We start from the raw sequence: 24287 nt of genomic DNA, 5'->3' as shown, positions 1-24287 counted from the left end.
TGTGAGGAGAGAGTCTCTGAGGGCTGAGAACTCATGGGCGGGGTCACCAGAGTCCCCGAGGCCGAGCAGGAGTCAGGAGTGCCCCACAGGATGCCCCTCAGCAACCCGCAGGTGCCGCCAGCCCACCCCACCCCGCGTGGACACCCGCAACCCTCACCAGGGCGGGACTCCCGGGACCCCGGAACTGGAGACTGAGGCAGTAGTGGAACGTGAGCTGCTGAGTGCCCCACAGCTCTCGGGGAGGGGACAGAACTGCCCCTAATCTCAGCCCCCTCTCCCTGGCCCCCTGCCCCCGTCCACACAGGAAGACGTGTGGAGAGAGAAGACAGAGGTCAGGGTCACGGGCCTGCACGGGGTGAGGGGAGGCGGTCGGACAGGCAGGAGCTGTGGGTCTCCCCTGCCCTCCCCACGCCCGAACCGGCGGAAGAACCGGGCCCCCCGAGAGGGAGGGGAGACGGGCCACTGAGGAGGGATTTAAGGCAAGTCTGGAGCGTGAGCGGGTCATAGCACCCAAGGGTGATGATGGCAAGCTGTGGAATCCGCTGGAAGGAAAAGGAGGCTGGGCAGAGGGTGCCTGCAGGCCGTGACTGGGGGAGAAGACCGCCGTGCCGTGTTCCCCACAGCGCCGAGATGCCTCAGTAGGCCGGTTGGTGGGTCAGCCGGCCGGACCCCCTCCCCAGCCCCGCATGAGGAACGGGGCCGACCAAGAGGGACGTGGGGAGAGGCTGAGCCCGCAGACCCGCCTACGTTCTCCTTTGGGGACCAGAGGTCCCCACACTCTGGGCCACAAAGAGGAGGGCGCGTCTCACCTGGGCTGCCTCGGAGCAGGGGTCCTGGCAGTGCAGCATGAGGGGAATCCAGGCTTTTTTCACCTCCTCCTTGAAGAAGTGTTTCTTAGAGATCCTGACCAGCTTTCCCAGCTTCCCAAACAGGACGAAGGCTTTTAAACGCAGCAGCTCACTCTCCTGTGGTCGACATGTACAGACGAGTCCTGAAATTCAGGACACAAGAAGCCCAACGAAACCCCAGCCACCTGCCGCTCCGTGGACCCTTTGGGCTGCCTCGGCCCCCGCAAAGGCTTCTGGATCATTCCCTCAGGATGGCGGCCCTCCGCCCGCCACCACCCAGGTGCCCAGAGAGCTTCTGCAGGCTGCGAGGCATTAAGAGGAGAGGCTCACACCCTACGAGCAGGGGAGGGGTCCCACGAGTCCTAGAACAAGAGGTTTTGTTTTTCTTTTGCGGGATCCCAGGATCGGCTAACGGATGCGTGGGCCCCAAGTCAGACCTGAGGCCCCTCCTGTCCCAGAGCACGTCTTTTGTCCTTTCTTACGGGGATAAGAGGTGCTCGCCCGTGTGTGTGGGCACGTGGGAAGCCCCCAGCGAGGGCCGGGACCGAGTAAGGCCACGATCTAGGCTCACGTTGTCGAAGAAGGCCCTGCACCGCTCGGAGATGATGCCGAACGAGGACCCCACGTCGCCCTCCCGGAGCTCAGCCAGGATCTTGGCCAGGGCCTCCATGCCCTCGGAGGTCACGCTGGTGACCACGGGCTCCCGCAGGGAACCCAGGCACTTCTCCAGTAACAGCTTCCGGTACTGCCTCACCTGGGGTGCGGGTGGGGGAGGGGGCCACGAGGAGCTTCAGTCCCCACCTGGTTCACCTCCCCCATCGGCCAGAACACGCCAGCCCCGGGCTCTCAGCACCCCCCAGGCCCTGCACCCTGGGCCCCTGAGCTCAGGGTCGGGCGCAGGACCTTCTTGGGGGCACCCAGGGCCATGTTGCCCAGGGCACGCAGGGAGAGCACCCTCAAGGCCTCGTCCTCCTGGTCCACGCCCTTCTCCAGCATCAACACCGTGGGCTTCAGCAGCTTCTCCTGGTACAGAACTGGGTCGCTCATGAACTAGAAGAGAGAACTTTTTACAGCCACCGCCCGTATAGGCCCCTTTCTCAGCCTCAGGATGGGACGTGTGATTAGACCCAATGCACAGAATGGTCTCTGCGAAGAGGAGAGAATTCGGAGCCCCAGCTCCCCGGGCCCAGCTCTGGGCTCCTCCGCCGGCCGGCTGGGGCCCCCGGCAAGTCACCTAACTCCTCTGAGCCTCCGTGGCCTCGCCTGTAAGAAGGGGTGACACCAGTACCTGCCCCACAGGGTGGTCGGGAGGCTTCATGGAGAAATACACGGGAAAAACCTTGTACGTTGTGACCTTACGTTCATTCAGTTTCCCTGACAAAGCAGCCACCGTGTCCAAGAGCCGTGCCTGCTGGGCCTGGACGGGAGTGCACGAGGAGCGGAGTGGGACTCCGAGAGTCACAAGGGGCCCAGCGCTCAAAATGCCAGGACTTCGGCCAACGGGGACCCCTCTGACGTGTGCGTGTGCACGCGCACATGTACGCACACATGAATGTGTTTTCGATAAACCTAAAGAGGGGCGCCTGGGTGGTTTAGTCGGTTTAGCGTCCAACTGCGGCTCAGGTCATGATCTCAGGGTTCGTGAGGTCAAGCCCCGCGTCGGGCTCCGTGCTGACGGCTCGGAGCCCGGAGCCTGCTTCGGGTTCTGTGTCTCCCTCTCGGTCTGCCCCTCCCCCACCTCTCAAAAATAAACACTAAAAAAATTTCTTAAAATAAACCTAAAGAAAACGAAACACCGAATTGGTGACTCCAAAATGGGAAACGTACTATCCAGCCTTTTACAGAAAAAGGTTGCCAATGCTGCCCTCGGTGATGTTGGGCTCCTAAAGCATGTTGGGCATCATGCAGCCGACACAATTTCTCCTAAAAGTTTTCTGGCCAATTCCCTCAGGACCCCGAAAGTGCCCCAACTGCACAGAAGCGGAACTGGACCCCAGCGGCCATCACACCCTTCCCCGGTCTTCCTGCCTGGCAAAGCCCCGCTGACCCCCCAAAACCTTCCTGGGAGGCCTCCCCCAGCACCACCGACCCCGGCGAGAGCCAAGGTGCCCTCATCCAGGCCCCTGGGTGTTGCCGGCACTCAGCACAGCACGCCTCACTTAGATGCACACCCCAGATCGTGTGACGAACCAGTGAATGAACACGTCCCCTCCGGGGTGGGACAGTCTCCGCCCCCTGACTCAGATGCCCCTCAGAGCCTGGGCTCTTGCCCCAGAGAGGAGCTGGGGGGGCACCCCCCAGCCCCCACCCCAGCCCACCCAGCCCTCCGCGCCCTGAGCCTCACTTCCACGCAGACCGCCGTGCTGCTGATGCGACAGCTGAGGACATCCGAGTCCATGCCCCTGAGCACCAGCTCTGACAGCCGCTGCCTGTAGCCCTCCATGTTCCGCATGCAGAACCTGGGGGACAAGGCCAGGGGGCCGGGAGGGCTGCTCAGCCACTGCCCTGTGGAGCTGCTCTGGGGCTGGGCGCCCGGGGGCCACGTCTTAACCTCTCTGGGCCTCTCCCTCCTCACCAGAGGGCTTTGGTCAGGGTTTCGCTGGAGTACCCACTTTTCGTTTCCTTTTTATAAAAAGGGACTCGAATGAGGGCCACTCGTGAGTGCCCTGGACCCAGGAAGAGCTCTCTGCCTGCCTCCTGTGGCCTCGAGCGCACCCCACCCTGCCTCTGACCTCACGTTTCCTGCCTTGGAGGGGGGAAGGGTTGGAATAAAAGATTCCCTCTGTCCTATACGTTGCCATCCCAGAGTCTGGGACATGGGTCGCCTCGGGAGCGAGGCGTGCAGCCGTGACCTAGACCTCCAGCAAGGAGACGGCCCCGCAGGTCCCACTGCCCGGCACAGGGAGCCCAGATGCCCACCTGGCCAGCAGGCCCACGCCTTGCAGGAACGTGGAGCTAGTCTGCAGGAGGCTCCACACGCCCTGCTCCTCCAGCGTGCGAACCAGCTGCTCGCTGCTGAGTCTTCTGAACAGAAGCTTCATGGACTTGATCGTGATCCTGGAGGAAGGTGGGGCTCTGTCTCGACGAAGCTTCCCCCGGGCGCCCCCAGGCACTGAACCCGGCTCAGAGAAGAGGGGGTCCCCCTGTCCGCCGGGCCGAGCTCAAGGGGCTAAGGGCGATCACGTGGCAGAGTGGGTCCTCGAACAGCAAAAACCACACCGTGCTGGACTCATGTGAGGGAGGGTTGTGGGATCTGCTTCCAGAAGCTTCTCCCCATCAGGAGAGGACAACAAGGCCTCTTGGTGGAGGTGACTCTTGGGATCCGTGACTTCCCAGAGGCGACGTCCAGCTCGGGCCCACTGCCTTGCCCGCCATACCCACCCACCCCCGCCCTCGAGAGCACCTCTGCAGATCGATCTCCTTGGGCAGGGTCCGCATGTGGACGAGTCTCCACGTCTTGAGGACAGGCGACACAGCCTCTGGCCCCTGGCTGCCGCTGAGCTGCAGCAGGAGGGTGTAGATGAGGTCGGGGAAGAGGTCCAGGACCTTGTCGTCCATATCCATCTTCTGGATGAGGAGGTGAACGGTGCACAGGGTCTGCAGAGACAAGGGCTGAGGCGTCAGGGCTCCTACTCTGAGCCCCCAAGGAGCCCCGGGGCCCGCCCCCGTGACTCACCATCAGAGGGTCCACCGCGGCCAGGCGCCAGATGTCAGCTTTGGAGGTGGCATTGGCCCTGGGGGTGAACCTCGCCTGCAGCCGGCCCATCAGCCCACGGAGCATCGTTCGGGCAAAGGGCACGTTCTCGGCCACGGCCAGCCACACCTCCGTCAGGTGGCTAACCAAAGACAAGAGACAAGGACTGTGGGTCTCCCGCCTCGTACCCTGGCAGGTAAGAGCCCCTTTGGACCCCCAGGCGAGCCCCCGAGTAGGGGTTAGACTCCGGAGGCTGAACATCAGGGAGGTGGAGTGAGCTGCCTAAAGGTTGCGTAACTAGAACCCAGGTCCGTGACTCCACACGCTGCTGTCTTTCTCTGCCACGCCCTCCCCCTCCCCCCTGGGAAACTGCGGCTCCACCACTAGGCGACCTTAGAGGCACCTGCCAGGCCTCCTCTCCGATGATTTTATAGGCACGTCCAGCAACAGCTGCCAAGGACCCAATCTGTGGGTCCTAAGCAGCTTGCAGATAGCACAGGGCCTCCTGCTCCCAACACGCCTTTGAGGACGATGTTTTCGTCTCCGTAGCCCACAGAAGGGGGCAGGAGGCCTGCAGAGGCCGGGTAGCCTGCCAGACTGCATTTGAAGCAGCTCCCTGCCCCCCAAGTCCAAGCCTGTGGCTCTGCCGAGAAGGGAAGGTCCCCAGGATAGGTTAACGGGCCGGGTGTGCACAGGTGCAGGGGAGCGGGGGCCTGGGGGGGGGGGGCGGCTCTAAAAGGGCTACAGCGGCAAGTCCGCCAAGATCCAACGGAACAAGGAGAGGCGGACACGGCCCGTGTGAATCCACAAAGCCAATCACACGCTTGGGCTCGGGAGGGCACGTGACCGGGTGCCCGGTGGCGGGAACCGAACGGAGGCGTGGGCACGTGGGCTCATCAGCAACCACTTCTCATAAAGGAGACGTCGGGGTGTAAGGAGACAAGAAAGCAGGACCTCAGCCTGCGACGGCAAGAAGCAGCCGCGTGAGCCTGAGGGACGACCTGGGTTCCGGAAAATCTCAGCCTGGCCGCCACCCCGTGAGACCCTGAACACAGTCCCCAGCTCTGCCGTCCCCAGATTCTTGACTGTGGAAACTGAGATAATAACAGGGGCTGTTCTGAGCTTCCAAGGTGGGGACAGTTTGTTACACAGCGATAGCTCACCAGTATAGCGAAAGCCAGCATGACCCGGGCCGCCAAGATCGCCAGCCCGATGGAGGCCACACAGGGGCCTGCACTGCACGCCCCCCCCCCCCCGCCCCGCACTCGGCACTGCTCCGAAAGCCACTGTCCCCCATCAAATCAAGCAATCCGCACTGCCCTCCGCCCGCAGCACAGCCAGGCCTGCCTTTCGCCCGGGCCAGCGCTTGAGGTTCTGGATCTGAGGCCTCTCTGTTCATGTGACAGCTTGCTGGGTGACACCTGTCCCCTCTCCCTCCACCAACGGTCTCCAGGCCTGTCTTTGCCCTGCAGCCTTGGCTGCTCTGGGGGCAGCGCCCGCCCCTTTCTGGGTTGTGCCCAGGGAACCTCGGTACCATCGCAAACACACGCCCCCGGTCGGGTGAGACGCTGCCAGCTGCCTGTGTGACACGGTGACAGAGACGCGGGGACTCAGCAGTCCGTGAGGATAACACCGGGAAGCAGGGGGTCATGAGGCCACCTGAGGGGCATGAGGTCCTGCCAGGTCATCCGTCGGGCACCTGGGCATCCCCTCTCAGGGCAGCACTTGGAAGGACAGAGGGACAGGGTGGAGCCCCTCTGGGGCCCGCCCGGGCCTTGGTGGCCACGTCCTCAGGCGTGTCCTAGAGCGGCCCAAACTCAGAGGGCGCCCAGAGTTCTGTTCTCCACAGAGAAGGAAAGGGCCGCCGTGGGCAGGGTCCAGAGGGGACGCCTGAGAAACTGCAGGGTCTGGACTCCGGCTCCGTAGGACAGACCTGTAACCCTGGGGCTCTAAGTCCACGGTCCTCAGGGGCCACACCTCCCGCAGGAGGGGCAGGGAGAGCGTCTGAGCCGGCCCAGGGTCAGACGTGGCACTACTCAAGGCCCCGTCCTGAGATACGTCGGTGGTGGCGGGGCGGGCGTGGCCCGGGGGCTGTGGCTCCCTGTCCGGGGCGCCCACCTCTCCATGGGCAGGGGCTGCCTCAGGAGCGACGTGAGGACCGTCTCCTGGTGATAGTGTGCCAGCAGGAGGATGCCCTCGATGAGGAGACGCCGCACTTCCGGGTGGTCCGCCACGGGCAGGTGGACCAAGATGGCACCCAGGATCTCAGCCACCTGGGGAGGGACGGGGCATCACCGGCACAGCCTGGGCCCCCACGGCATCTGCCCTCCCCCACCACACACCCCTCCTCCAGGGACTCTCGCCCGACTGGACAGCGGGCAGGTTAAACCACCAGCTCATCTTTTGGTCTCTTCCTGGATTTTATCATGTCTTCTATGTAGGGGGCAGTATGCTCAGGGAGAGAGAGCCACGGGCGTCTGGCCCACTGGCCACTTACTAGCCGGGCTACCTTCAGCATGTCTCTTTCTCGTTCCAGAACTCTACTCTCTCCTCCTCTTTACACCCAAGGGTTTGGGGAGGCCTTCTCGGAGAGTGCGGCCGGGCCCTTCCGTGTCCCTCTAGCCTAGGCGCCCCGGGCAGCCCCAGGCCTCAGGTGGCCCAGCCACAGCTCTGCTACCTTGTCCTCCAGCTCCTTGGTCCGCCTCTGGAGGAAGGTGCCTATCCAGGTGACGGAGGCCTTGTCATGCCACAGGTCCATGGCCCCGATGTTCTCACAAAGCTTCTGGATGAGCGAGACCACCTCGTCACAGTTAAACTGCATGCAAACCACCTAGGACCAGAGCACAGCCCTCCTGGCGTTCAACAACCAGGTTTCGGGCCAACGCCCTGCCCCCACTTGTCATCGCCGATGCCCCCCTCTTCCGCCCGACACCGCAGCCCCAGCCCGGGCCCCCGCCATCTCTCAAAACACCGCCAGGGTCTCCTACCCGTCTCCCTGCCCGGCATCTCACCGGCCCCCTCACCAGCCCGCTCGGGATGTTACTCCCCCACCTCAAAGACTCACAGCTCAGCCCAGCTTTCACAGGCTTCTTCTGGCAGGTTCCCCAACCTCTCCCACACCTCACCTAGCCGACGCCGCCCACCCCACCTGAACTCTGCTCAGGAAGCTTCACGCGAACGTTGCCCATGTTTCCTTCCCTCAAGCTGTGCCCTGAGCCCTGGCGCCCCGTGACTTCATCCTGCCTCCCCCCACAGGCCCCCTGCTCCAGAAAGCCACCTCGGCCCCCTGAGGTGGAAGTGACCCTGCCCCTCTGCAGCTCTGAGAGTTTGGGGGTCTAGTGTGCCCATGGGCCAACACCACTGTGCAGGATCCCGAGTTTAATTCTTCCTGGGGCCCCTCCACCCTCATGCAGCACATCATAGGCATGGAGACAAGGTAGGTGGGGACTGTGGGACTGTTAAGTACCTATTACGTGCCAGGCATCACAGCGGGGAACTTACATATCGCACACCGTTTAGATACAGAGGGCGTGGGTTGGACCAAAAGCCATGGGGACTGTAATCCCCTGGAGGAGGATGAAGCCTGTGTGGCCAGGCTGAGCAAGGTCCCAGGCCTCAGACATGGTCCAGGCACTGGAGTCCAGCCCAGGAGCCGACACGACCCTCCCAGCGTGTCACCTTGGCAATTCTGGAAGACGCACTGAAAATCTCCTCCATGTCCAAGCCCTGGAGATCCTCCTTACATTTTGCAAGCTCCAATTCCTCGGAAGGGCCCCACAAAGAGCAGGTCTGGCTTGCTGCGGGGAACACAATTTTAGACACGATCAGAAGGACAAAGGACCCACCCACAGGCCACGTCAAAATGGCTTCCTGCCCTGGCCCATGGGGTTGGGGTTAGGGGCTCCCTGGCTCTGAGGGCCTGGACCACCGTCCAGCATCTGAACATCCCATCTCTTCTTGCCTTTGCTTTCATTGTCCTGTCTCCCCACACCACCTCTGCACACAGCTCAAATGCCTGCTTTCTGGGAGGCCACCAGCTAGTGAGCCAGAGGCAGAGTCTTCCCTTCTGAAGGTCACCACCCCGCATGTGCCCCTGAGGTCATGTCTGGCCGCTTCTGCTGTGTTCTTGGTATCTTTGAGCTGTCGTTTTCCCAGTGAGGCCCCTTAATACCCAGGACATGCCCTCGGTGAGTTGTGCCAAACCAGGGAGCCTCTCCTTCCAGAAACTTCCGTGGCCTCTCAGCAAGCTCTGCATCCCCTCCATTACCTCTGCTGGTCACCCTTGTTTGTCTATACAGAGAGGCCATGCTCCCCTAGGATAGCCCCGCAGCTGACACCCCTCCCAGCCTCAATGTCCTCATGTCTCCGTACCATGAAGATCCAGCAGGCTGGACAGGACATCCATCGAGGCCATGCGGGTTCTTGTGTGTGAGTCACAGGTGCGAGGGGCAATGAGTCCAACCAGCGTGCCAAACTGCCCCAGCTTCAGGGGGATCTGAGGGACAGGAAACCTCAAGGCTCACACCCTCTGTCCATCCATGCACACCAGGGGCTGCCCAGGGGTGGCATAACGGGCAACCAGAGAGGGTGAGCCCTGCTCGAAGGTACCCCAGCGGGGCCCCTGGAGGCAGAGCAGCCAGGATCCGAGGGTTCTGGCTCAGGACCTGCCCCTCTGGCTGCAGGCCCAGGCTCTATATCAGGGCACCTGCCTTGTTCCTGTAACTGAAACCTGGGTTCAAATGTGAACTGCCCCCCCCCCCACCCTGCCAACCTAGCTGTGTGGCCTGGGCAGGCTGCTTAGCCTGGTGCCCTCGTGTTCCTCATCTAACGGAGCCTCCCGTTTCAGGGGATGTTGTGAGAATTATGTCAGAAAATCCAAGCGATGCCTTCTGCACAGCGTCTGGCCTCAAACCTAGCATGAGGGTAGGCCCCGGCCTTGCTTTCGCAAGTTCGAGCCTGGCGTCAGGCTCCATGCTGACAGTGCAGAGCCCGCTTGGGATTCTCCCTCTCCCTCTCTCTCTCTCTCTCTCTCTGCCCCTCCTGCACTCTCTCTGTCTCTCTCAAAATAAATAAATAAACTTAAAACATGAAGTGTTCCCTCTCCTCAGGGATCGAGACGGGAACTTTGCTGTGGGTGCCAGAGAAGCAGGCTGGGGGATCAGCGCCCCGGGACTCACGCAGACACCGACGCTCTGCACGTGGATCTGCAGGAGATGGAGGTGGAGGTTCATGGCCTTCTCCCGCTCCCCTTCTCTCTCCGACAAGATCCACTTTTCCAGGAGCTGTGGGTAGAGCCCAGAACACAGAAGGGGACATTAAAATCCCAAGGCCAGCCTTTCCCAGCTGGCTATTGCCCGCCTTGTCTCTCCCACTCAAGACTCTGACTTCCAGAGGTGTTGGGTGGTTCTGGATATTTCTGCCTCTCCTTCCGGGCACCCCTGCAAGGGAGATGCGGCTGTGGACAGAGAGTCCACAGTCCCCAGCTATCCTCACCAAGATGGCGCCTGGCTGATGTGTTCGGCCTCGTTCCAAATGTTTGCCTGCAGGTGAAGGAGGCAGGATCGTCGCCCACCTTGCACCCCAGGGCCTTAATGTTCACACATGCAGTAGCAGTAGCAGTGCATGAGGCCAAACTACTACAGCTCGGAGGAGAAATACATCAATGGTGAGATTCAGAGACCTCAGTACCTCTTTCTTAGAAACTGAGGAACAAGAAGATGGAAAATCAGGAAGGAAAGAGAAAACTTGAACAACACTACCAACCAGCTTGGTCTAACTGATGTTTAGGAACACTCCACCCAACACAATATACAGGTGCACACAGAGCCCTCACCAAGATAGACCATACTGTGCAACAAAATAAGTCTCGGTTGATTTAAAAGGATTTGGGGCACCTGGATGGCTCCGTGGGTTGAGCAACTGACTTCGGCTGGGGTCATGATCTCGCAGTCAGTGGGTTCGAGTCCCGCCTCTGGCTCTGTGCTGACAGCTCAGAGCCTGGAGCCTGCCTCGGATTCTGTGTCTCCCTCTCTCTCTGACCCTGCCCCACTCACACTCTGTCTCTCTCTCTCTCTCAAAAATAAATAAACATAAAAAAATTTTTTTAAAGGATTCAAATTATACAAAGTATGTCTTCAGACCACAACGGATTTAAATTAGGAATCAAAAACAGGAAGATCTCTGGAAAGTCTTCCAACATTTGGGAAGTTCTAAATAACCCATGGGTCAAAGAAAAAATTAAAAGAGAAATTAAAATGTATTTTTAACTGAAACAAATGGGAACACAACGTATGAATATTTGTAAACTGCAGCAACAAAGAACAAAGTCAGTGCCTCATACTATCTGATCTTGGTCATAAGACTTATTATAACTAACATTACAGTAATCAAGATAGGATGACATTGGTGTAAAGACAGACAAATACATCAATGGAGCAGAACAGGTACCAGATACAGACCCACACATACATGGCCAATTGATTTTTGACAAAGATGCAAAGATAATTCAATGGACAAAAGTCTTTCCAACAAATGGTTCTGGAACAACTGGTTATCTGTGTGTAAGCAAGCAAACAAACAATTTTTTAAATGTTTATTTACTTGTTTTTAGAAAGAGCATGCATGCACGTGAGTGCAAGCAGGGGAGGGACAGAGAGAGACGGGGTGGGGGGGGGAGAGAGAGAGAGAGAGAGAGAGAGAGAGAGAATCCCAAGCAGGCTCCATGCAGAGCTTGACGTGGGGCTTGATCTCACAATGTCATGAGATCATGACCTGAGCTGAAATCAAAAGTCAGACACTTAGCCGACTGAGCCACCTAGAGGCCCCCAAACAAATTTTGATCCATACCTCACACCATATACAAAACCTAACTCAAAATGTTTCATAGACTGAATTATAAAACTTGAAACTACAAACTTCTAAAAGAAAATCTTTGTGAGCTTAGGTTAGGCACAGACTTCTTAGGTATAACACCAAAACCATGATCCATTAAAGAAAACAAATGATAAATTAGATTTCATCAACATTTTAAAGTTTCTGTTCTTCAAAAGACATTATGAAATCAATGAAAAATACATCACAGACTGGGGGAAATATGTGTAAATCACATATCTTATAAGGACTTGCTTTCAGAATATATAAAACCTCTGAAAACTCAATAATAAGAAAGCAAACAACCCGATTTAAAAAAAAAACTAGCCAATGCCCTTCAAAAATGCCAATATTAGGAAAGATAAAGAAAGACTGAGGAATTTTTCCAGATTAAAGGAGATCAAAGAGACGTGGCAGCTAAACACATTGGGTAATCCTGCTTAGAGCCTAGATGGGGGAAACACCTATTGGGGATACTATTGGGACAATTTGTGAAATTTCAGTATTGGCCATCGATTAGAATACAGCATGGTATCATCAACATGAAACCTCATGATTTTTATCATTGTACCATTTTTATATAAGAGGGCATTCTTGTCCTTGATGTTTGCAAGTAACTCTCCATGGTTCAAAAAGTTGTGTGTGTGTGTGTGTGTGTGTGTGTGTGTGTGTGTACAACAAGAAAGATAAGGGAAGAGAAAGAGAGATAAAGAAAATGTGACAACTGGTAAGAACTGTGAATCGAGGTGTGAAGGGTATACAGGAGTTCTTTGTACTGTTTTTGCAACTTTTCAGCAAATCTGAAATTTTATCAAAATACAGTTACCAAAACAATTTTTAACACATACCCCTGTTTTCCATAGAATCTGGCCCTCAGACCAGCTTTCTGGGGGGCGTGGCCATCCCTGGCTCTTGGCCCTCCACCAAGGAACTCACGTGTACCATTTCCTGCAGCCCTTTGGGGTCCAGCTGCCTCTGCATGAGGCCCTCCATCAGGTGTTCCAGGGCCTGAAGCGCATTTGCGTACAGGGTCTATGGCCAAGAGAGGAGAGCACTGGGCAGCAATGAGGGAGTGTGCACAGCCACCCACCAGGACTCTGCAAGGACCCCTGCCAGGGCTGGGAAGTATGAAATGATCTGAAAACCACCCCTTTACCTCTGCTTAGACTGGGTTCTTTACACCCAAATTCTCATGTGACACACAAGACCACCTCTGAAAAGGAACCCATTTTCCAAAGGAGGAAACTGAACTCCCAGAATCCAGTTCTTCTGACTCCCCATCCAGGACCAGGACTTTGAGGCAGAAATGGCTACCTGTCCACAAAAGATTCGTCCTCCTTCTCCACCTTGTTGCTGGGAAACAGCCATCCAGTCAGGAACTACATTTCCCAGCACCCCTTGCATCTAGGCATAGCCATGTGACTGAGTTCTGGCCAATGAGAAGTGGGCAGAGTGGCTCATACATCCTCGACACCCTTTCTCGTTCTCTCTTCCTCTACCGGATGTCAGTACCCACGGAGACCTTGGGCCACGCATGGAAGATAGTGGGGCCTCTGCCAGCCTCGGTTCCTGAATAACTGCACACAGCAGCTCCCTCTCCACCCCCACTGCCAGCTGGACTTGACTTGAGTGTGAAATAAATCTTCTTGTTAAATCATGGAGATCTCAGGGTTTAGCTGTTACAGCAGCTAGCATTACTTTATACTAACTAATAGAGCCTACTGCACTTTGCTGCACTCACATGTGGTTAAGGATAGTGGGCTCTCAGCCCTGCCCAAGTTATTGGAAACTTCTAAGACCTGACCCAGAAAACGAGGTGGCCCAGAGGGACCTACCTGAATGGACTCATTGTCCTCTAGTGGGGGTTGAAGAGAAATGACAGAGTGAATACTGATATCCATCAGTTCATTGTTTTCCTCTGTGGAGTAGAAAGGCTTCAGACTGCTAAGGGAAGAAGAAGTGGACAAGAGGGGTGGTCAGAGGGGGACTGAGACCCAGCCACCCCACTGCTCAGTCCAGGGTGCAGAGGCATGTCACAGAATGAGGGAGAGACCAGCTGCCTCGGTTGAGGGTGCAGGCATGCATCCCTCCCCAGGTGCCCTGGCTTCGCCCAGTCGCCAGTATCCAGTGACTGTGTCTGCGATCGATGGGGAGACCCAGGGACCCAAGGCCAGCTCTCTTTCTTGTTGCCTGCTCTCAGCCTCTCCCTCTTCTGCTCAGAAATATTCCACTGCTACTCCCTGGCCTTGACCATGGACTCTGCCTCAGAGGCTGGCCCTGGCCCAAGGGCTTTCAAGTGGAATACCTGCACCGGCAGCAGAAACATCACCTTGGTGCTTCTTAGAAATGCAAATTCTCTGGCCCTACCCCAGAGCTACTGAATCAAAATCTCTGGAGAGGAGCCCAGCCGGCTGAGCTTTAGTGAATTCTCAGGGGTGGTAGCTGGCTGCCCGATGGGCGCCCTTCTCCTACCCCTTCATCAATAGTTCCCAAGCCTAGGTGCTCACTAGCATTACTTGGAGAAGCTCTGAGGTACCCAAGGGCCACAACCAGGCTCTAGGGATCCTTATTTAAAGGTCTGAGGTGGGGCCAGGATATCGGTATTGTTCACAGGTCCCCAGCTGCCTCTATTGTGCCTCCCTGGTTGGGAGCCGCCATGCCATTTTAACTTTAAACTACTGCCCCCCCAAAGGGGTCCTACATTTCACCCTGCCGGGACCTCCAGCTCCTACCCAGATCGTCTTCTTTTGTGTAAGCCCAGGTCAAAAGCCAGATGCCAATGCCTTCTGATCTCCCCTGTTGTATCAACAGAATTGCATCTTGTTCATAGCCCTTTCTTCTTCTGGCCTCAGATTTTTTTTTTTTTTTTTGTTATTGCTGTTCACCCACAAATACTCAGCTCTGACCTATGATTCCTTCTGCATGTGTTCATCTTACCTCCGAGTCCCCGAAGACATGTGTGTGAAATTTATTTCAAATCTGCCTACGTGGTGCCTCTTCAGGCAACAGGTGGTTATGAGACTAAACACTGCATCTGCCCCGACGGGTGCAGAATTCCCAGAGACCACCCGGCCACTCTAACCACTGATGTTCCATAACTTCTTTCTCTTCCCTACTTCCCCACCAGTGAATGGACGGCTCCAGGAGGGCAAATCTCAGGTATTATATTACTTTGTATTAACTGCATCAGTACCGTATCAATAAATGAATTCCTTGACCCCACCCAACCCAACTAGATGGCCCAGCGCCCCAGGGCTGCTGCCCGAGACCCCTGCTGCAGAGGCAGGGAGGCAAAGTGGGTGTGACCCCCCCAAGGAACACTGAGGGGTGGTCTTGGACTTTGCCTCTCCCCACGGAGACACCCGGGCAGGAACAGGGGCCCAGCTCACCTCAGGTGCGAGAGGGCCTCTATCGCCATGGTCCGCACAGGAGAAACCAGGCTGTCGGTGGGTTCCGCCTTGATGGTGGCCTGCCCGGCACAGCAGGGCGGTGAATGAGCCACCCAGAGCCCACCAGAGAGGACAGTGAGTGTGGGGGGGCTAGTGTCCAAGGCCTGGCACTTTGTGGGGTGCGGACACCCATACCACGTTCGCTCTTTTCAGGATCACGTGGCCTTTTAGCATTTTCGGGGAGGCAGCAAAAGCTGGTGTGAGAAGGAGGGGGGCTCCAGACAGACCGGAGCTTCTCGCTCAGGCCCGCCACCTGCTCGCCGTGCGTCCCTGGGCAAACTGCCTCCCTCGCCTGAGCCGTCACGTGTAAAACAGTGCCCGGCTAGCGTGAAATGACACACAGATCGCTGCCGGCCCAGAGCGGGAGCAGGCGTGCTCATTTCCTTCTCGGGGCCTCCTGTTCCACCCCATGTCACTTCCCTCGGGCACAGCTTCCAAAGCAGCTGCGGTGCTTTCCAGGGGCCCAGGGCATCGTGAGGGAGTGGGGAGGTCTGGGGCTGAAGGGCTGTGGCTCCCACAACTCTATCAGCCTCTGTCGCGGCTTCTTGCCTTTAGGCAGTTGACATTTTCTAGATCTTACTAAAGTTCTGTGCAAAAAAAAGAGCTTTAAGACCTGCCTGCGGCCAAATCTAGGTCCCCCCTGTGGAGAAACACACGGGGCCACCATGGGGCAGACCCAGGGGCCCTCTGTCTCCCAGCCTGGAACCAGCTGCTTCCGGGCACCGCAGGCTCCCTGGCCATCAAACCCTTTGTCAGATAGACAGATATCATACTCGGAACTCCTTCGGTTGGCTGGGAGCGGAAATGAGACAGGGAGGGGCTTCAGTGACCCCCGCGGCCCCCTTGTCCCTTAGATGCCCTCGGGGACTCTGAAAACCTCTGAGCGAGGAGAAGCCTGTCAGCAGTCAGACCCCAAAACCACCCGGGAGCAAGGATGCCTCTCACCCGACTTACTATTATAATGCCAGTGAGGCTCATCTTTTGGGCAAATTCAAAGTCCTCCAGGTCCTTGATGTTCCCGATGGCATCGGTGACCTGCACCACACTCTTCAGGAAGGCCATTTTGAGACAGATGTCCTGCGCCCAGACCAAGAAGAGGGAAAGGAGGTAGCACGTCGGGAGTGAGCCCAAAGACTCAGGCTGCCCAAGCCACAGCTCTCATAAGGACCCCGCCACGGCATGAGGACACTCCTTCCTCTGCGCCAAGGAAGAGGCAGAGTCAAGGGCACCCTGAGAGATGGCAGGCCTCGTTCTGTCCCTCGGCCGCCTTGCCCGAGCTTCTGCCACAAGGCCAGGGTGCCAGCCAGGTGCCGGACAAGGCACAGCGTTCTGAAAACGCCACCTCCCTCAACCCCCCCTAAGAACAGCAATGCCGGTCAGCTCACACCATTCACCCGCCAGGGCCACCATGCCCTGCGTGTCGCCCAAGAGACACGTTGAGGTAAAAATCTAAGTTGAGATAAAAATCGTTTTCGCCTTTACGGCCTGGGCGAGCCTTGAGGACCTGAGGCTAAGTGAGATAAGCCAGCCACAAAAAGGCAACCCGTGTGTGATCCCAGTTAAACGCGACGCTTGTGGGTGTCACTTCAGAGAGACGGAGAGTAGGATGGGCGTTGCCAGGGGCTGGGGAGAGGGGGCGTGGGCATGTGTTCAGCGGGCCCAGAGTGGCCGTTTTACGGGACAAAGAACTCTGGAGAGGGCTGGTGGACTCGGCTGCACGATGATGTGAGTGTACTTAACGCCCCCCAACTGCGCACCTTGAAAATGATGATGATGGCAAATTGTGTCATGCATATCTTGTCACAACTTCAGAAACAATAATGAAATAGATTTTGCTCCCTTCCGTGCTTCCCCCCTCCTTGCCATTCCAAGAAAGTAGCGAGCCTCTCTACATCCCTGAAGACCCCACTCCTTGTCTTGGGTCAGATGCCAGGAGGGGAGGGGGCAGAGGCGAGGGCTGAGGGAGAGAGCGAGGCCGGGAAGAGGGGGCACCCGTCCCGTGACTTCCAGGACCCATAACCACCCACTTGGCACTGCGGTGGGGAAGGCTGTCCCCTACCTCCCCCTGGAGCCGAGAGCACCCAGTTTGAAAAAATGGGCTTCCCCAAAGCTGGGTGTCAGGTGGGACTCCTGGTGCCTCCTTGGGGTGGGGGGCGGGGTGCTCGGATTACAAGGCAGGTGGCTCTCAGCCAGCCCGGCTCTGGGTCGGGGGGTGCAGCCTCCCGGGGTTACCTGGCAGCTGCTGGAGAAGTGGTGAATGATCTTAGCGGTGATGGGGGTGTCCACGTGGGTGAGGAGCATCTGGGGGTGGCAGTACGAGGCCACGCAGCTGTACATGACCATGAGGGCGCCCTTCACCGTCTCCCGCCTCCAGGGATGGTCCTTCTGCGAGCCCAGCCAGAAGAGGAAGAACCACCGGCGGGGGGGGAGGGGGGAGGGGAGGAGAGGGGGGTGTCGGGGTTCAGCTGGCCACCCCAGCTGCATGTGGACAGTCTCCGATCACATGACCAAAGGAGCCACTGAGTCAGCAGAAGGCACTTCCACTGATATTTTGAAACGCTCATTCATTCACTCATTTGTTCAACACACCTTTACTGAGCTCCTACACCTTGCCAGGCCCTGCTCTGGGCCAGGGGCTGTCGTGATGCCGGGATGAGGTGCTACAGGCCACCGAACCCACCACAGAGGGCGCGCAGGGCTGCCCGTGCCCTGCCAGGCCTCAGATACGAATCCACGTCTCAGATCCCGCTTTGTGGAGAAGCTGGGGCAGGAGCCTGGGATGCTCCTGATTCTCTCCATCCAAACTACCAGACACCCAGGGCGAGGGTCCTGGGTCAAGGCCAAAGCCTGAGGCATCGGTGACTCTGGATGGTTGCCCACTGGGGCCTCAGCCAACCTGTGACCCTGCGGCAGAGGGGCCCCCTCAAGCGGTCGGCCCACGGGCTGCCTTGGCCTGGCTCCTGGCTTCTCGGCTCAGTGGCCGTCTGCATGCTTTTGGACAAGCTTCAGTGCTCTCTTCTATATGACAGCGGGCATGATCGCCCTGCACCCCAGGGCCATTGACCCGTGGAAATACCTACACTGAGTGCTACCTGAGCAGCCTCTTCAGATCCAGTGGGTGTGGGTGAGGCCTGGGACTCTGAATTCCCATCGGCACCCAGTGCTGCTCTGCGGAGCCCACGGTGGGCTAGCACTCCTTTGTCATATCTGGGCCCTGAAAGGACGCACCCTGAAAAGCTTTGTTGGGGGGAGGCCTCCGGATCTCAGTCATTTCGGGGACAGGTGATACCAGGGGGAGTTTGCTACTGAGATCTAGCAGGTACCTTGGCTGATGCTGAAAGCACTGGTCTATGCGACCCCCAGAGACTTGACTGTGGAACGAGGGTGCCTTACCCGCCAAGCCCCGATCTGCCAGGACTGTTCCGACTCCTGGATCCTCTCCTCAAAGTCATGGAGCACATTCAGCACTGTCTTCACCTGGCCACGGGCACACAGGCCAAAGCACAGAATCACGCCCTGCGGGCAGACACCGCCAGCGGGGGTGAGGGCAGAGGGCAGCAGCCAGAGGAGGAGCCCCTCACACGTACACACACACACAAGCACACGCATGGACGCCCCTATGCACACACAGGTCCACACACACACACACACACACACACACCAGTACACATATGTATGCATGCTCATGCACACACAAGCTTTCACGCATGTGCCCATATCCCCGAGGGACCAGAGGGGTCTGGTGGATGGGGGTGGGGCCGCAGGGCACCCTCACCTCCCGGTCAAAGTCGTTGCCATAGTCTGTCTTGTACAGCAGCTCCAGCAGCAATGTCTCTACCTTGTCGGCCTCCAGGCCTGTGGCCAGTGTGAAACCCAGGGCCCGATACAGAAAGCCCTGGAAAGGCACAGGAACAGAGGGAGCTTCGAGCCTCTCTACTCCACCCTCCAGGGGTTGCTGCCGTGGAGAGTTCCCTACGTAACACTCTAGATTTCTTTCTCTAATGCACAGATATCTATGCATTTCGTACATTCTTTGAAATAAACATCGAGGTTATTCTGGAGCATCGGACTGTTTGCGGGCAAGCATATTATAAATAGTGGGGGACCAAATTTCCCTCCTATGGAAGTCGAACCAGTTTCAACTCACACTAACCAATCTAGAACACCGATTTCCCCACATTCCTCTGTCACATAGGACGTTACCAGTGAGAGGCAGACCATCCACGTTTTCTTGCATTTCTTTGATTATTAGCCGTGCTGATCACCTTTGCACATTCTCATGATCCAGTCCCTGAATCCCTGTCTGTATTCTTTCCCCATGTCCTGTTGGCTCATTTCTCCTGTTTTCTCTTTTATTTGTAAGAGTTTTGTGTGTGTACTTGGAAAAATAACAAAAACAAACATGCATTATTTCATTTAACCCACACAGCATCTCTAGACTGTAAATGCAGTTGCTGTTTGGGGAGATGAAAAACCAGGCGGGGAGGGGTACAACCAGGATATAAAATCAAGCCTGGTCCAGGGCGTCTGGGGCGCTCAGCCAGTTAAGCATCTGACTTTGGCTCAGGTCATGATCTCGCAGTCCGTGGGTTTGAGCCCCGTCTTGGGCTCTGTGCTGACAGCTCAGAGCCTGGAGCCTGCTTCGGATTCTGTGTCTCCCTCTTGCTCTGCCCCTCCCCTACTCATGCTCTGTCTATCTCTCTCAAAAATAAACATTAAAAAAAATTTTTAATGTCTTTGAATTGACATCAGATAAGATCTTACACCTGCAAATTTATGTTTAGCTATAGAAGACTATCTGTAAGATACACTTGTTTTTTGTTATTTTACATACTCCCCTACAAAGGCTATCTATTTGGATAAACATAATTTTTGGCTGACACCCGTAAAACCTTTTCTCAGACATCTTCATTGAGATATAATCCACATACCATAAAATCAACCCATTTAAGGTTTACAAATTTAACGGTATATTCACAAAGTTGGGTAACTATCATCACAATCTAAATTTAGAACATTTTTGTCACCCCCCCCCCAAAGGAAATCCCTTGCCCGTTAGCATCGCTGGACATTCCCTGCAGCTTCTGGAAACCACAGATCTACTTTCCATCCCTAAAAAGATGCCTATTCTGGACATTTCAAGTAAACAGGATCATATAATATGTGGTCACTTGCATTCCTTTGCATCTGGCTTCTGTCACTTAGCATAATGTCTTCAAGGGTCATCCTTTCTGTACCATAAATCAGTACTTCATTCCTTTTAATGGCTGAACAACATTCCATTGTATGGATAGACCATGTTTTGTTTTTTCTTTCATCCACTAGTGGACATTTGGGTTGCTTCTGTGGTTGGCTGTATGAATCACACTATGAACATTTATGTATAAGTTTTTGTGCAGATGTATGTTTCCACTTCTCCTGAGCATGTACAACTAGGAGTAGAATTCCTAGGTCATATGGTAACCCTATATTTAACATTTCAAGGAAATGACAGACAGGTTTTCAGAGCCGCCGCCCCATTTTCCATTCACACCAACAATATTTGAGTGTTCAAATCTCTCCACATTCTTACCAATGCTTCTTGTTGTCTGTCTTTTTTCTTATAGTCATCCTAGTGGGTGTGAAGTCGTATGTCCTTATGGTTTTGACTTGTGTTTTCCCTAATGGGAATAATCTCGAGCATTTTTTCACGTACTTATTCACTCTGCATGTACCTTCTTTGAAGACATGTCTGTTCATATCATTTGCCCATTTCTAAACTGGCCTGTCTTTTTGTTATTGAGTTATAAGAGTTCTTTATATATCCTAGATACAAATCCCTTATTAAGAAATTAATCTGAAAATATTTTCTTTCATTATTGGGGCTGTCTTTGCACTTTCTTGATGGTTTGATTTTCAACATAAGAGTTTTTAGTTCTGATGATGTCCGACTGAATCTATTTTTCTGTCATCACTTGGGCCTTTAGTGTATCTATCTAAGAAGGCCTTGCCCAAAGTCAGTTGATAGTAAATGTGAGGTTTATTTCTACACTCTCAATTCTATTACCTCACTCTGTCTGCCCATCCTTATGCCAGCACTGCACTGTCTTGTTCACTGCAGTGGTGTGTAAGAAGTGTTGAAATTGCAACATTTGAGCCCTCCAGCTTTTGTCTTTCTTTTAATCATAATTATGTTGGCTATTCTGGGCCCCCTGTATTCCCACATGACTTTTAGGAGTAGCTTGTCAATCTCTGAAGAAAGAAAGAAGAAGGAAAGAAGGAAAGAAGGAATGAAAGAAAGAAAAGAAAAAAAGAAAAAGAAAGAAAGAGAAGAGAAGAGAAGAGAAGAGAAGAGAAGAGAAGAGAAAGAAAAGCAAAGCAAAGCAAAGCAAAGCAAAGCAAAGCCAGCTGGGTTATGACAGGAATCACAATGAACATGTTGATAGATTTGGGGAGCGTGTCATCTTGACTATCTCATCTTCCAGGCCATGAACACGGGATCCTTTCTGTTGATTGAGACCTTCTCTCTGATTTCTCTCAACTATGTTCACAGTTTTGTAAAAACCTTTTTACAACAAAATACACATATGTGGTCATGAGCCAGTAGCTGGATGAGTCGGATGTGTGGCATAACATCCAGCAATCTACCGGTGGGGGTGGGGACAGTTGGGAGTCCAGCTCTAAACCCAGCCTGCCCACTCTTTCTTCCTTTGTCCCCCTCCCAGCCTCATCTTCTTCACAGCCGAGCTGGAACTCAGCCACCCCTTTAGCCTTCCGTGGCTCAATGTCACCCTCACCATTTTCACTATTTCCCAAAACCTGCTCACACATCTCAGCCCTTGCCTGTTCGACTCTGCTAGGAGACCACTTCAGGTGGAAAGTGAGATGAAGGGTGGGGAAGATGGCGACTGGAGAGGAGGCCCCAGCTTCAGCAAAGCAGGCTTTTAAAGAAAAACAACACAAAGCAAGAAACAAACACCCACCTCTCCTCCCAGAACCCTGTGGACAGCTGCAGGTACGCTGGGCTCACCCACAGTGCGGGACTCCATCCCACTGTCCCTGGTGTCCCCTCCCTGTCTGAACTGTCTTGACGCTGTGAGGACAAACCTTCTCCAGGGAGGGGCTGTCAAAGCTTTCGATCTGGTTGTTCAGCTCTTTGCTCAGACGCAAGCTCCAGTTGGAACCTCGAGTCTTCTTAAGGGAGTTTCTCAGAAACTGAGGAGACAGAAGATGTAGGTGGGCAGTGCCCAAGGACCCCAGTCCTGTCCTCTCCCGGGCTGCAGGAGGGCTGTGTGACCTTGAGTGGTGACTCACCCTCTCTGGCCCCCTTCCCCAATCTCCAGACTGCTCGACCCATCAAACCCTGATCCCGTGAGCCTGGAGAGCAGCTGTGGCTTTGATGCTGGAGGGAGGAGGGTCACCCCGTGCTGCTTTCCTGAACACATGGTTCCCCAAGTTGGAAGGCTCTCTGTTCTCCCCTGCTGGCAGACACAGCCGTGGACGTGCCTGGTGCTCTCCCCAAGTCTTCTCGGACAGAAGGAGAGTGTGTCCTGCAAGGACTCCTAAACTCCCCATGCCGACCCCGCCGAGGGCCCTTCCATGCACCCTTCCCCTTTCTCCCGGCCCGACCTCAGCAAGCTGGATCATGTCCTCACCTGAATTAGCTTGTCCTCCCAGGTCTTCTGATTCCAAGTAAACTCAGTATGTTCTGCAGAAAGAAGGCCCACATGTGCTACTTTCTCCCGCTGCTCCCTTCTGGGGACCCCTTCGTGGGTCAGGCACTCAAAGCCCTCCACGGATGGGCTCAGCACGCTGTCATCCCCTCCCCACTTCAAGCCAGGTGATTAGTACGCCAGCAGGCACGCGGGGAGGGGGCCCCCGGGCCCCTCACCTTCCAGGTACTTGACCAGCAGCGGGATCTCCAGCTCCCACATGTCAGCCATGGCGGGCGCGATGCTCTGGCTCAGGGTCCTTAGGAGGTTGAGCATGGCTATCCCACGGCCCTCCCCCTTGTAGGGGGATGACATCAGCACCTGGGTGGGGGACGCCCAGATGCCAGTGGGGCAGGGCAGCCCCCCACCCAGGCACTTTGTTCCCAGAAAGGAGAGGGGCAAGACCATGGGCTTTCTCCCCACCCCAGGCTTCTGCAGAGTGTGGGTTAATGCCCAGAGTCAACCTAAGGAGCAGAACGCATGCGTGCAAGGCCCCCAGGGGCAGGCGGGCCCTTGGCAGTGTCCTGGGGATGCGCTGGGGCTGCTCAGAGGCTGAGCAGAGGAATGTGGGAGCACGTTCCCACCAGGTTCCTGGGCATCTGAGCACACAGCCCCTGCCACATGTACCCAAGAGGAATCAAAGGGACCCAGAAAGCTCTGTCCTGCCAAGTGTCTAGCTCCCTCCTCCCTTGGGGGGGCTTTCAAGAGAGAGATGCCACGGGCCCTGGCCTCAGTCTGCCCAGGGCACAGCCTGGGTGAGCCACTCACCAGGAGACGGGCTAGCAGTTTCTGGGGCGCGGGCAGATCCACTGAGGAAGAAGGAGATGTGACCCTGCTGAAGCTGCCCGGCTGATACTGGGAGACACCCCATGCTCCCATGCCCCTGTGCCCCTGAGAAGGGCTTTGCCCTAGAAGGTACTTTCCTGAAGCATCCCATTGCCCCCAGAACAGAGGATGGGTTGGCACAGGGACCAGTGATAGGTCCATAAAGAACATCATTTTAATTGGTTGATCCTAGGAAGAAGGGAGAATTGCGCTTTGCGCTGGGGCTTAGGAGACATCGGGGTGGGGGGTGCTAGTCCAGAGCCCAGGGGAGGTCATGAAGAAGACCCTTCACCATTTGCTGTCCCTGGGTCCTAAAGGGCTCCTAAAATCACACCCACCATCAGCAACGCCCATCCAGCAAAGCCCCAGCCCCACGAGAACAGCCCCCTTGGAAGAGCAGTGTCACTCCACCCTTAGGTGGGGCCAGTCACTTCTTGGAGAGTCTGACATGGACAGTGTTGCACTGGGGTTACAGACGACTCCCATGGGACCCAGACAAGTCACATGTGGAGAAAGCCTGAGCCTCCATGGGTGAGGTCCTGGGAGGGGTGCAGGGGGAAGGGATGTGAGGAATGACCCGCCAAAGGAAGCTGGCTCCATTTCAACCCCTCCTCAGATATGCTAAGGGCCTCCGGCCTGGCTGTTTGGACTCCTAGACGCTTCCTGGAAAACGGGGAGAGGACACACTCGGAGACACGGAGTGACCGGCCCGCCCAAGCCCCCCAGCCAGCGCAGGGACGCTGCCCACCGTGCCTGCTCTTGCTGGCCACGCTGGCCTCCACATCCTTGGTGCGCGGCTGGTGTTCCACCAGGTTTGTGAGACTGATGCAGATGGGAGTCAAGGCCTCGGTGTGATCTGTCTCCATGACGTAGCACAGGAGCCGCAGCCAGAACTCCTGGGTTGGGGGCA

The 24287-nt window shown here is 56.0% G+C and overlaps 1 protein-coding gene across 7 annotated transcripts in view; it reads right to left on the bottom strand.

Annotated features, from left to right (window-relative positions):
* Positions 1 to 24287, bottom strand: part of MROH2A (maestro heat like repeat family member 2A) — a 43836-nt gene that overhangs the window by 2618 nt on the left and 16931 nt on the right. For 4 of the 7 annotated variants that reach the window (XM_045481792.1, XM_045481793.1, XM_045481791.1 and 1 more), the window contains 24 exons: positions 24126 to 24273; positions 23321 to 23361; positions 22732 to 22873; positions 22496 to 22548; positions 21948 to 22055; positions 18637 to 18756; positions 18255 to 18377; positions 17094 to 17246; positions 15816 to 15938; positions 14802 to 14881; positions 13248 to 13356; positions 12349 to 12444; positions 9720 to 9824; positions 8914 to 9037; positions 8221 to 8339; positions 7220 to 7372; positions 6661 to 6815; positions 4525 to 4684; positions 4252 to 4445; positions 3768 to 3905; positions 3193 to 3307; positions 1752 to 1898; positions 1420 to 1602; positions 810 to 965 (listed from right to left, as the gene is read on the bottom strand). In XM_045481792.1, coding sequence (XP_045337748.1) covers positions 810 to 965; positions 1420 to 1602; positions 1752 to 1898; positions 3193 to 3307; positions 3768 to 3905; positions 4252 to 4445; positions 4525 to 4684; positions 6661 to 6815; positions 7220 to 7372; positions 8221 to 8339; positions 8914 to 9037; positions 9720 to 9824; positions 12349 to 12444; positions 13248 to 13356; positions 14802 to 14881; positions 15816 to 15938; positions 17094 to 17246; positions 18255 to 18377; positions 18637 to 18756; positions 21948 to 22055; positions 22496 to 22548; positions 22732 to 22873; positions 23321 to 23361; positions 24126 to 24273 — 3045 coding nt within the window. The remainder of the gene's footprint in view (positions 1 to 809; positions 966 to 1419; positions 1603 to 1751; positions 1899 to 3192; positions 3308 to 3767; positions 3906 to 4251; positions 4446 to 4524; positions 4685 to 6660; positions 6816 to 7219; positions 7373 to 8220; positions 8340 to 8913; positions 9038 to 9719; positions 9825 to 12348; positions 12445 to 13247; positions 13357 to 14801; positions 14882 to 15815; positions 15939 to 17093; positions 17247 to 18254; positions 18378 to 18636; positions 18757 to 21947; positions 22056 to 22495; positions 22549 to 22731; positions 22874 to 23320; positions 23362 to 24125; positions 24274 to 24287) is intronic. The other 3 variants (XM_045481790.1, XM_045481789.1, XM_045481788.1) reach the window with 3 other exon arrangements.

Source organism: Leopardus geoffroyi, chromosome C1, assembly GCF_018350155.1.
Source record: "Leopardus geoffroyi isolate Oge1 chromosome C1, O.geoffroyi_Oge1_pat1.0, whole genome shotgun sequence".
In the NCBI taxonomy this organism is placed as follows: domain Eukaryota; kingdom Metazoa; phylum Chordata; class Mammalia; order Carnivora; family Felidae; genus Leopardus; species Leopardus geoffroyi.
Note: the sequence above shows the minus strand (reverse complement) of the source record. Positions and strands in the feature narration are given on the sequence as shown.